Source organism: Lissotriton helveticus, chromosome 5_1 (assembly GCF_964261635.1).
Source record: "Lissotriton helveticus chromosome 5_1, aLisHel1.1, whole genome shotgun sequence".
NCBI classification, from domain to species: domain Eukaryota; kingdom Metazoa; phylum Chordata; class Amphibia; order Caudata; family Salamandridae; genus Lissotriton; species Lissotriton helveticus.
This window is the reverse complement of record NC_136065.1, coordinates 1884749157-1884761856: the sequence shown is the minus strand read 5'-3', so window position 1 is coordinate 1884761856 and position 12700 is coordinate 1884749157. Positions and strand designations below refer to the sequence as shown.

The 12700-nt window shown below is 42.9% G+C and overlaps 1 protein-coding gene across 2 annotated transcripts in view; it reads right to left on the bottom strand.

The window, feature by feature from the left end:
- Positions 1-604: 604 nt before the first annotated feature.
- The window catches only part of EZH1 (enhancer of zeste 1 polycomb repressive complex 2 subunit), a 278927-nt gene continuing 266831 nt past the window's right edge, over positions 605-12700 (bottom strand). The window contains exons 20-22 of one of the 2 annotated variants that reach the window (XM_078645362.1): positions 9272-9352; positions 2889-2973; positions 605-1629 (exon numbers count right to left, since the gene is read on the bottom strand). In XM_078645362.1, coding sequence (XP_078501488.1) covers positions 1569-1629; positions 2889-2973; positions 9272-9352 — 227 coding nt within the window. In that variant the 3' untranslated portion in view covers positions 605-1568. Of the gene's footprint in view, positions 1630-2888; positions 2974-9271; positions 9353-12700 lie in introns of those variants that run through there. The other variant, XR_013594997.1, reaches the window with a different exon arrangement.

The window sequence follows — 12700 nt, the reverse complement described above, 5'->3', positions numbered from 1 at the left end:
ATTAGGGACAGCACCCCTGGGTGGAGTTAGAGCAGAGACCTGAGGACCCTTTAGAGAGCGGATGGGTAGGCAGTGAGGGGTCATGACTGGAGAACTTTAGGTTTTCACCAAGAGACTTAGAGTGGGTGACTTCCCTTGGGGGTCATTCATTGCTGACACCTTTGTTAGGTTGGGATTTGGTTAAGTAGGGATACCATCTAGAACAGGGTAGGGACGCCTAACCTGTGTTTGTTTTCCTCCAACCTAAATGAAGGAGAGATATGCGTCTATGCTGATAGCTTTGCTATTTTTAGAACTTGTGTTAGTGATTTCTGTTGCTCGTCTGAGGGCTTTTCGAGAGCACATGTATGTAATTGGACCTGTGTATCTCGTGAATCTCATTCTGAGATGCTTGTATTTGCAGCTCATTATATCTTTACAATAAACTTTTGAAACCTAGAAGTTGTCCGTGATCTTTGAGAGCAGAGTCCTTTCTTGGGTGAACTAATTTGCAGATAGGTGTACTGTTTCCTTCCAAGACAGGCAATAAAGGTTCAGTCGACCAGATCGAGGTTTGGATCAATAGAGATAAGTTATCGATCAAAATCTCGCCCTTTCACCACCAAGTAAAGACTGGCCAGATTAAAGAGTGGGGGAAATCCATCCTCTTCCGATTCAACACTTGAAATAAAGTTTTGTGAGCTCAAAGATAGATACTGGAAGAACCCTGTGAATACAGAAGGAACTTTCAACAAACAAAACTGCAGAGAAAAAGGTGCAAACTCTTTTCACAGAAGCCACAGTATTTTTGGGAATTGAATATCCTCTGGATTTAAGTAGGTCTGGTGTTCTTGAATCGTAATCATGTAGTATCACTAAAGGCTCTATGCCACATGTTTAGTTCATCATTGGGCTTACTTCCCCCTTCATTCTAAGTCACAGCTCATATTGTCCATAAAAGTATGGATCTCACTTCATAGTCCTGACACTCTATTTTCACTTCCTGGGATGCTATGTTATCTTGTTCAATAAAAAGCTCTGCTTATCCTTTAGTCTCTTAACACCCATACGGATACTTGTATCTTAAGAGTACAAAATGTTTACCAGACTGGGTTGAGCACACAAGTGGGCAGTTGTAACTTTAGAGCCCAATGAAGCATGAACTTCTCCTAGACTGGACGGTCTTGAAGGATACCTGTAACTGCACGCAAACAACCCAAAGAGCATCATTCTTCTCTCCTTAAACTTCTCTTTTGCACATAAGCGAATATACATATATATTAGATATACATTAACATTTACAGATATTATTTCTTAGTTGACTTAGCTGCCACAAGACAAACTGTGATGCCCTCCACTCCGCAGTACCCAGTACCACTAGATGTTTGGAGCCTCACTGCAGCACATACCGAAGAACATTAACACAGGACCAATAATGCTAGCATGCACACACCGAGCACGCACACAGGCATATGTAGGAGCAGCGAAGAATACATTTACTGCAACAAAGCCTGACAATCAAACACAGCCACTGCTACGATGATCGGTGGGTAGGTACGTGGACGACGGCCATTAACTGCAAGCAGAAGTTACATGTTCTCTGGCTCTCTTTCTATTCCAACGTATTTTAAGGCATCAGCTTGGCTATACCTAAAAAAAAGCAAAGGAAGACAGATCCCCCATGAACCATTGGCAAAGTATTTCTAGATTTAACTGACAGAGTGCATACAACCATTTGTTGATAGTGGACTAAAGAAGTGGGTGTATGAACAAATGTCTCACAGTCTGTTTTTTGCCAATATACCAGAACAATTTTTGACAAATAGATATAGAGCTTGCTAATACACTTCCATACCTATTAAAACTGAATTTACTGTTTCATTGTGTGCAGTCAGTGAAAAAAACGCGTTCAAAATCATAATAAATACATTTACTAAGGTATAAAAGGATGCTGGAGTAGAACAGGTGCAAAGAGTGGAGAATACATGCAAGACGTTCACAATCTGGTGTTGCTCATAGAAGGTAAATTATACAACTTGGTTTATCGAAGTAACATTGAAGGACTGTGGGTTCTAGTAGACGTAGGTTTCCCTACCTGCTGGTCAGCCTGACGCAGTTAAAAGATAAGCTGCCATTTGCTACGGTCACGTTACAGAGCTGGATGTTCACCCAGGAGTTCATGCAAAACCCAACTCAGTTAGTGGGATTTGAGCATATAAGCATTTTTCTTCCACAACTGATGTTTGACAGGGGCGAGAATTCTCAGAAAAATTCTCTGTGCAAAGTTAGCAACGTCATCCAACTTTGAGGAAAAAGTTTGAAAGTTTATTCACTCCTACACTAATTGTACAAGCTATACATCTTACCATGGCTCTACATATTAACATATCTACAGATCAAACTGCATGGCACAATTCTTCAAATACACAATACATTTGGTATGATAAACAAATTAAAATGATTAGCCCTAGCTGAAGTAATACACATAATACAAAAATTTAGCAGCCTTCTTGCTAAATCTATTTTGATATATTTTATAGTTCTTTATCCAGATCTTTTTCATATATTTGTTACAATTAGGGGAGAGGTGAGGAAAAAAAGATGAATGGCAGCATGTTTTATGTAACAGTACGACTCCCCCAAGAAACAAGCATGCTTCTTGCTAGGGCCGGACTGAGGAACGGTAAACGGCCCTGGCAAACTGCTCAGCTGGCCCCCCCTGGGGTCAGGGGAATGCAGCTGAGCAGTTTGCCAAGGTTTCGAGCGATTGTGTTACTGGGCGCCGACATTGCCGACCCCCGGTAACATAAACGGCCCCCAGGGGCCCAAAACCGGCCCCAACCCTAGCGGCCTACCGGGGAAACGCCCGGTGCCCGCTATGGCCAGTCCGGGCCTGCGTTCTTGCTCACCTGTAGTCAAAGAAGAGCTCCTCGCCGGCTTGGATTGCTCTTTTGGCAAAGATTCCTATTCGGTGATCTCCATTCACCATCACCACTGTAATGATAGCAACACATCACACAGTCAAGCTCCCTCCTGGTTTTCATTTGTACAACAAGCCATTTGTAGATGGAGTAGTTACATAACCCTCTAAAAATCTGGGCCCAGACGTGCCCTGACATGGAAAGCTTGCAAACATGAGTTGTGTGAGATGCTCTCCAAGTGCACATCTTCATACTACAATTTCATATGCATGGTATAATATAAAAAAATCTTCTGTGAACGCACCATATGAATGCTTTTTGATTGAGTCACAAGTAACAATAACAGGATATTTAATACTCTCACCTGTCGCGCTCTCTTTCCTGATGGTGTGGTAGGAAAACCACACATTGGCCAGAGCATTACAATCGGGTTCAGGCTGCTAGACTGCACTTGGCCCAGAATCAGAATAATGGGAGATGGGCACTTCCATGAGTCACAGTGGCATCATAAGTACTGTAGGAAACTGGGTTTCTGTTGCAGTTGCCCCCCCCCCACTTTTTGCCCCCCTTTTAGCTGCTAGATGCAAATTTTTGACTGACAGCGCTACTGGGGCCTGCTTTTTCTAAAAAAAAAAAAAAAAGACCAGATTCCTTTTTTTGAGAGACAGGACCTTCCAAATTTGCGAGCATTCTTGTTACTCTGATGCCTTGGCTTTAAAGTGTGGGGTCACGCAGGGCTCTACTTTTAGCCCCACACTTTTTAACATTTACCATAGCCCCCTAGCAGACATTGTCAAGGAGTTCGGAGTGTCGGTTATGTCTTATGTGGAGGAGACTCATCTTGTCCTCTCACTTTACTAAGAGACAGACCTAGATCAAATACAAATGGCACCCTTGCCTTGAGAAAGTCGCTTGATGGATGGTGAATCATTTGCCTAAGCTAAACGGAGATAGGCGCTGTATGAATGTATGTGGTATTTCTATTGTGAAAACCTAGACAAATGGCAACAGAGTGCTGTAAATGGTAAAATTCCAGCATGAAGCCAGCAGCAGGTGGGAGATATAGCTGGTTTATGAACTGTTGCAATGTGAACATAAACTAGCTCTGACAAAGTGGCCTACATCTTCAGTTTGGGTGATTTCTATTTACATTTTGATAATGCCTCAAAAGCGCAAACTGCATTTGTTTTCCTTTTTGATCTCACGCGATGCTCCCTGCTCATTCTAAGGGGCATGCATTTTAAACAGTTTGCTGCAACATGCCTTTATGCCAAACCTATTAACCCTATGCTGTTCATTGGTCCAATCATTATTGCATTCCTCTTTCTTTCCCATTCACTCTGTCCTGTATGAAAGAGGTTAGGCTGTCTGTGCTTAAGAATTACTGCAAGCGGAATGACATCTCTACTGATTTGCTAGCTACTGATTTAAAACGTACATCAAAAAATTCCCTCTCCGAGCCTGATTCTCGACCATTACTTGACAACTATACATCTCAGTTTACAGATTGGTCATCTGAAGATGAAGGTAGTCCAACATTCTTGCCCTTCTTGTGATTAAGTCTCACTCGAGCTTTTTAGAGATGGAATAGTCTCTGGTTAGTCTTCAACACCAAAGGTATTGTAACTTAGATTGGCCTTTTAAAATTCTAATGGGAAAAGCTTAATCACTGCTATAAAACGATATATAACGACTACAAAGGCCGCCTTCTTTTTAAACAACATTCGTAATGCTCCTAATATGGCAGGTGCTATCTTTTCCAAGATAAAGGAAACTCAAAAATCCACTTAAGACTTGTGATGTGTCCATTTCTGTTAACAAATGTTATCAAATTGGCGATTTTATTTTCAGAACAAAATTGCAGATTTCGAAAATGTGCAGAGGTGCTTTGGCCTTCCCTCCTTTTTCTGACACTTTTTCCCCTCGCCCACCAGGCGCTCAACTTCTTCTTCTTCCCCTCTTCGCGATTAGTACTCAACAGATATTCTTCTATCTAAGCTGCATCAAACTCCCTCTTCTGGAACAGTCATTGCTGGCCACCGTTTTGAATGCTTCATTATCTTTTCAAGCGGGTTCAAACTTGCTGGTGTAACCCCCTTATTTAAAAAGCCTTCAATGAATCTTGAGAATTTGTTTTAATTATCGACCTATTTCGCAACTTCGCGTTATAAGAAAATACAGTATTTACTCAATTAACAGACTATGCAAAATAGAATACTCTTCATCTGCTCAAAGCAGTGAGATGATTCTTGTGATGGTCGTGGATCAATTGTACTGATGCTGGTGTCCCAAGCGCAGTAATTTTCCTTGATTTGTCAACCACATTTGATACTTTAGACCACATGATTCTGCTGTTTAGGCTTAACAAGCTAATCTTCAAGGTTCTGGCTTGACATGGTTAAACTAAATGCACTTCTAATTTGCATGACTGTCTGACAAAAGTTGAAGCTTGGATGTGTTATAACCAGCTTAATCTGAATGGTGAAAAGACAGATCTTACAGCCTATTACACTCTCCACCCTTGATCCCCCTCCCCCCCAATACTTTTTGGGAATTGTCAGTCTGGCCTCCTCACTTGGCCCACACCGATTTTGCAATGTCTGGTAAAAAAATAGTGGTGTAAACCGGACTTTGCTCTCGCTATGCTCAGCCAAATCTGCTGTGGTTAGCTTCTGCTTTTTCAGTTTAGTTTTACACCCTTAAACACGTCTTCCTTCTTCCTTTTCCTCAAAAGTTCCACAGTTTGAAGGCTTTTATTTCTGCCCGGCTGGATTACTGTTATCCTCTTTACCTGTACCTACCCCAATGCACCATGCATAAGCTGAAACAAGTCCAAAATAATTGCACCAGGTTAGCAGTGGCCATATCTCATCTATCCTGGTGTCTTTGCAACGCTTCCTGCCTAGGCATGAATTTTGTTTAAATAGTTTCCTTGGTGCACAATGTCAACTCCATTTTTGAATGCTACAATTCCTGTTTAGCTTTAAAATCCAGGCATTAGGAACTCTTTTTGGTTTCCCGACTCCAGTCATTCTCTTGGGGCAGGGTCTTCTTAGTGGTGGCCGCCTCAAAATGGAACACCCTTCCATTCGTCCTGTGCTTGGAGCTGAATTTGCTTGATTTTAGGAAAGCCTTTAACACTTAATAAAGTCTATTCCAAGGCATAATGGATTTATGTGCCTTTTATGAGTGTGAAGAGGATTAATACAATTTAAGGCACAGTGTCTGCATTCCATTTCAAATTCACTTTAACATGTTAAAAGGCACTGCTTAATCATTACACTAGAACCCCATGTACTGTTTATCCTCTTGACTCAGTAATTCTTTATTTTTTGAAAAACAAATATATCAGTAATTTAATCGATTTAGACAACAGGCGCGGTATTTAAGATCTTTACCGAATTGTCTATCGAAGCTTATCACAAAGTGAAACTGTTAGACCTGTCAGCCTTAGGGTGTTCTCCCCCAAACGCTTTGCCTTCACCTCTATTTTTGCTGATCTCGTTTTTGTTGGTCTTAGGACTCTGTGCACTTCACCAGTGCTAACAAGCTTGCTTCTTTAAACATGCTAGAATTGTCTGACACCCAATTTGCATAATTAATATTCTGTAAGTCCTTAATAAGTGGTACTACACGTACCTAGGGCCTGTAAATTAAATGCTATTAGTGGGCCAGCAGCACTGATTGTGCCACCCAATTAAGTAGCCCTGTAAAACATATCTCAGGCCTGCCATTGCAGCCTGTGTGTGCAATTTTAAACTTCTACTTCGACCTGGCAAGATAAACCTTTCGCAAAGGCTCAGTCCATCCTTTTTAAATCATTTAATTTACCCCCAGGGTAGGCCATAAACAGCACAGAGGGCAGGGTGAAGTGTATTAAAAAAGATGGACATGTACTTTTAGGTCTTGCATGTATTGGTAGGGACACTCCTAAATTAATTTTTCACTACTGCAAGGCCTCCTTCCTCCATATGGTAACACTGGGTTTCCTTATTACATTTGATAATTGGTAACTTTCAATTGGGAATAGGTTGACAGGTCTAGTTGGGGTCTAAAGCATTGTAATTAAAAGCCCTCTTCCATGGTAAAGTTGGATTTTAAGTCACAATTCTGACAATGCCACTTTTAGAAAGTGGGTGGCTGAGTGAACTAAAGAATGGTGATGGATTAAACCCGGATCAGTTGACTGGGGGTGAGTGTTTGATTTGTTCAAACGCTCCGTCCATCATCCCCTTTTGTATCGCTTTGTTCGCCCTAAGTGTGGCAGGGTATGCTCAGACGTGAGTCCCTTGTTCACTTGGCCACTGGATTCAAGATAGCCTGGCTGATGAGGATTATGAATCCGAAACCGGTCCCAGGATGCTGGTTTCCGGTCCAGGGAAGACATGGCTTGGCAGTTCGGGCTGCACTGTTCCCATGAGGCACAGGGTCAGACTGATTTGCATATAGCCATGTCTGAACTGGGGTGGCTGAGTGAACTAAAGAATGGTGATGGATTAAACCCAGATCAGTTGACTGGGGGTGAGTGTTTGATTTGTTCAAACGCTCCGTCCATCATCCCCTTTTGTATCGCTTTGTTCGCCCTAAGTGTGGCAGGGTATGCTCAGACGTGAGTCCCTTGTTCACTTGGCCACTGGATTCAAGATAGCCTGGCTGATGAGGATTATGAATCCGAAACCGGTCCCAGGATGCTGGTTTCCGGTCCAGGGAAGACATGGCTTGGCAGTTCGGGCTGCACTGTTCCCATGAGGCACAGGGTCAGACTGATTTGCATATAGCCATGTCTGAACTGGGGTGGCTGAGTGAACTAAAGAATGGTGATGGATTAAACCCAGATCAGTTGACTGGGGGTGAGTGTTTGATTTGTTCAAACGCTCCGTCCATCATCCCCTTTTGTATCGCTTTGTTCGCCCTAAGTGTGGCAGGGTATGCTCAGACGTGAGTCCCTTGTTCACTTGGCCACTGGATTCAAGATAGCCTGGCTGATGAGGATTATGAATCCGAAACCGGTCCCAGGATGCTTGTTTCCGGTCCAGGGAAGACATGGCTTGGCAGTTCGGGCTACACTGTTCCCATGAGGCACAGGGTCAGACTGATTTGCATATAGCCATGTCTGAACTGGGGTGGCTGAGTGAACTAAAGAATGGTGATGGATTAAACCCAGATCAGTTGACTGGGGGTGAGTGTTTGATTTGTTCAAACGCTCCGTCCATCATCCCCTTTTGTATCACTTTTAGAAAGTTGGCTTTTTCTAGTCCTAGCTATTTGGAGCCTGCAGCCTGTCCCTGGGAAACATGAGTAGGTGTACTTGGCAGTTGGCCTTTGTGGATTGCTCCCAGACAGTGAGACAAAGGAAAGATAGGTGTTGGCCTGATGGGCCACTCTGACTTAACAATAGGGAAGAACCTTCACCTACTACACTTGCACATGACAAAGCCCTACCAGAACATACTCACAAATGGTTTGTCACTAGTCTTTTGTGATCCCAGACAAGCTGCGGTTGTGCAGGGAGGAAGGGGATGCCTGGTACCTGGTGGAAACAAACCTCCAGAACCTTATCCTACTTCAAAGTAGGCAAAAGGTATAAATAATGCACGCTCAGACCAAACTCTTCAGTACACATTTGGACCTGTGGAGGACTCAGAAGAAGACCTGCTGTGCTGCTTTGCTGCAAGAAGGACTATCACTCCAGTGCCCTGCTATCTGAGTGAGAAAGTCTGGACCTGCATCTTGTACCGAGGACCACTAGAGTGACTCAAAGGGCTAGCTGGATGGCCTTGAGATCAGAGCACCAGGGACAGAACAGACTCCAACAACCTTGCTGCATTCTATACGAAGGATCTCGCAATGCACCACAACCAGGATTTAAGATACTCTTGTCCATTGGGCCTAACTGAGTCCCTGTAGCTGGTCAACACTCTATTGCGGTCAGCCTGAATTTGTGACTTTGTGTGACCAGATAACCACAGTTGACGATTTGTGCTTTTGCGCACTATTTTCATTTAAATCTTTAAAATTGCATCTCTCAGGTTCTACTGATTGGATTTTTGTCATTTTGATCTTACATTATTAAATAGTACTCTTTATATTACTAATTTGGGGTGATATTTTTTTTATGTTGTTATGTTGTGTTTCACGTTATTACTGTTTGAGTTGCTGCATAAATACTTTACACATTCCCTGAAAGATAAGCCTGACTGCTCTGTGTTAAGCACATGCTAATTTGGGGTTTGCTTGTGACTTCACCCTGACAAGGATGGTGGTTGCTGTTTGAGTAGTGTTTCACTCCCCTCAACCAGTAACCCAATTTCTTTTGTTCTCCAGAACAATTCTTAAGATACTTACGCCTTTCTTCTGTGGCTCAGTCTTACCTTTTGCATAGCAGTTTGGGTTCACAGAGTGGTTTGCGAAGCGGATTTTGTTCCCTTTACGTGTTGCATCCACCACAAAATCTGTTAGAAGATGAATTAATTTGTTAAAAGCAAAGCCAGAGAGGCTTCCTGGGGCATACACCCATGCACGAGCATTTTCAGTCACTATAAAATGTAAATGTACTGCAGTCTTTCCTAGTTATTAGTGTCAGGTGAAGTGATAAGGCAATCCAACCTCTTGATCTACAGCATTTTTGCCAGGCTTGGTGGGTTCATGGGTGTGTAAATGTGCAAGGTTGTTAATGCAAACATTGTGACTTCAACTCTGCATTAAGTTCTTTAACACCTTTGACTCAAATTGAGGACAGCAAGTTTTACAACAATGAAAATATGGATGCCACCACTTCTTAATACCGTGGCAGGAGTATGTTACTTACCCTGTAATCATCTATTCGTAGCATGCAGTGCTGCAGAATCACATGCCATGCAAACTCCTTACATCTATTGAGCTCGGACTGTACAACTTGTCTTTCTCAAAGAAGTCTTTTTAATTGAGGACGTGTCGTCACGCCTTCTTGTCAAAAGAATGTGCATGTTCAACTACTCCATTGTTAGATTGTGAATTTTTTCCCCTGCCACGTTGGCGAGTGAGGCTTGAGCTAGTAAAGCTATTAATTGCTGCTGAATAGGTGTTCATAATATCTATATATAGTGTTTAATATGTGTAAATCTGACACCACCTCATACCTGCTGTGTAGGCATGAGGGTGCATGTGAATATGCAGCACTACACGCTATGAATAGATGCTTACAGGGTAAGTAACATACTCCATTTGTAGAATGTGTTGGCTGCAAAAACATGCTATGCATAGACTGTAAAGCAGTACTGCTCTAGTGGTGGTTCTAGGCATTAGATGGTGCAGATGTTTGAAATAGCATCAGTAGAACTGTTTGTCCCATGAGGGACTGCTGCCTAGCCTGAACATTTACACAAGGTTTTGTAAATGTATGTGGATTTGATCAGGTAGCTGCCTTGGAAATGTCAGCTAAGGGGATATTTCTCAAGATAGCCACTGAAGCACCCTTCGTCCTTGTGGAGTGTGCTCGTGGAATGGTAGGTAATATCATTTTGTATTTTACATAAAAATATTGAATACATTTGACAATCCATGCAGAAAATTCTGCTTTAGAAATGGCTTTACCTTTTCTTGGATTTGAGAAAGCCACAAAACATGGTATGTTTTCCTAAAAGATTTAGTTCTCTCAATGAAATATAATTAGTGCTCTGTTAACATAGAGTGTATAAAAGCCCTTTCTGACACAGTGTCAGGATTTGGGGAAAAAAAGTGTAAGTCAAGTATTTGGTTCAAATGGAAAAGAGAGATACCTTTGGTAGAAAATCCTGGAAAACGTGAAAGTAAGGCTCTTCTATACTCTGAGCAATAATTTCTCCAACTCTTCTTAGGGAAGTTATAGTCAAATGGAAAGAAACCTTCAAAGAAAGGAACTGCAGAGGACAAGAATGCAGTGGTTCGAAAGGTGTGGACAATAGTCTTTTGAACGATGTTTACATTTCACAAAGTAGTAGTGTTGCACGTGGTGGAATTATTTTCTTCAACACAGCCATAAAAGCTTTGACAACTGGGTATACTAAAAAGTGAACGATGTTTACGATTTTGCAGGTAAGCTACAATTGCTGCAAGGTACAGTCATATGGAAGTGTAAGCTAATCATTACTTTTGAAGGTGTAGCAGATAAAAAACGATCTGCTTTACCGTAGGTGCTCAAGGGTCTATATGCTGGGCTGTTTGATAATGTACAGAAAATGCTTCCAATTGGCTGCATAGCAAAGATCTTGTGGTTGGAGGTCTTGCCTTCTTTCGAATGTCCATACACCCAGGAGGCATTTGTAAATAGATTGTAAACTATGACTTCTGGAGCCAGACTGACAGGCTGAATTGTTGGGGTTTTGATGCCTGACCCTGCCTTTGCTGTGAGAAGTAGCGGCTCCTACCGAATGGACGTAGAGGTATGGGGGGGATTTAAAAAAATGAAAATAAAAAAAAATTCAACAAATTTACCTGGATGCAGCCGGCCAGCGGACTGCCCGCCGCTCTGTTCTCTTTCTGCCTTGTGAAGAAGCAGGAAGCACCCAGGCTCCCTTGAGCCAATCACGAAGCTGCGATGCAGCTTTGTGATTGGTCTGGGCACTGTGGTTCGGACCTTAGATAGGGAATGGCACCCTAGGCTTGTTCTCTACTCAGGCTGTAATGCAGTCTGGGTGGCGAACTTGCAAAGTGCGCATGACATTTTGGCCAGCATTAGATGGTCAGCCAAAATGGCACGTGCACTTACAAAGTTGCTACCACTCCCCCAGCCTATAAACAAGCCAGCCCCACCTCACCCCCCAACCAACTGAACCAGTAGTTTAAATAAAATTGTAATAACGTTAAGTTATTATCATTTTATTTTTCTGTTTTTAATTGCTGGCTCAGCGAGCTGGGGGGCAACGCTTCTCTACCATAGCCGTGAAGCCGCCACTGGCTGTGGGTGAGAAGATCCAGTATGTTGGGAGTCTCTCATGAGGTAGTAGGGACAACTCTAATAGTGTCGTGAACCAGGGCTGATGCGCCCAGAAGGGAGCTATGAGAATCATCTTGAGAGGTGTTTGAGTTTCCTGTCCAGAAATGGAATGAGTGGGAGAGGCGAAAACATGTATGCAAATATCCTTGACCAGTTCTTCCAAAGATAATTGCCCATGGACTGTGGGTATTGGTACCTGGGGGTGAAGTTTTGGCATTTTGCATTTTTGATGGTGGCAAATAGATCTACGTCTGATGTCCCCCAAAGCTGGAAGTAACAGAGTAGGACTTGGGGGTGGAGATCCCACTTGAGGACTTGTTGCTATGTCCTGCTTAGCAGGGCCACCACTGAATTGTCCACTCACGGAAGACACTCTGCCGGAAGGTGGATGTGATGGCGAATATCTGAAATGATCTGTGCTAGCTGGGACAGCTGTAGTGAATGCATCCCTCCTTGCTTCTGTATGGTCATATTGTCTATCCGGAAAATAACTTTTTTTGGGTTATATTGGGGAGGAAGGATTCAGAGCTGTCTGAATTGCTGTAACCTTCAATACATTGCTGTAGATTGTTTTGCTGGAGAGCTGTCTTTCAGTGAGCCTCCCACCCTATGAGTGATGCATCCGTGGTGATAGTCACCTGTGGTACTGTGTCCAAAATAGGATGTTCTGTGTGCCCCACCATTTCAGAGATTGATGAACCCTGGGCGAAACCAACACTAGACCCTCCAAATTGGCCCCCGCTTGTGGCCACTGGGATGTTAGACACTCCTGTAATGGGCACATGTGTAACCCGGCATGAGGGTCTATTGCTATAAAAGAGGCCATCATGGCCAGAAGACGCATGGA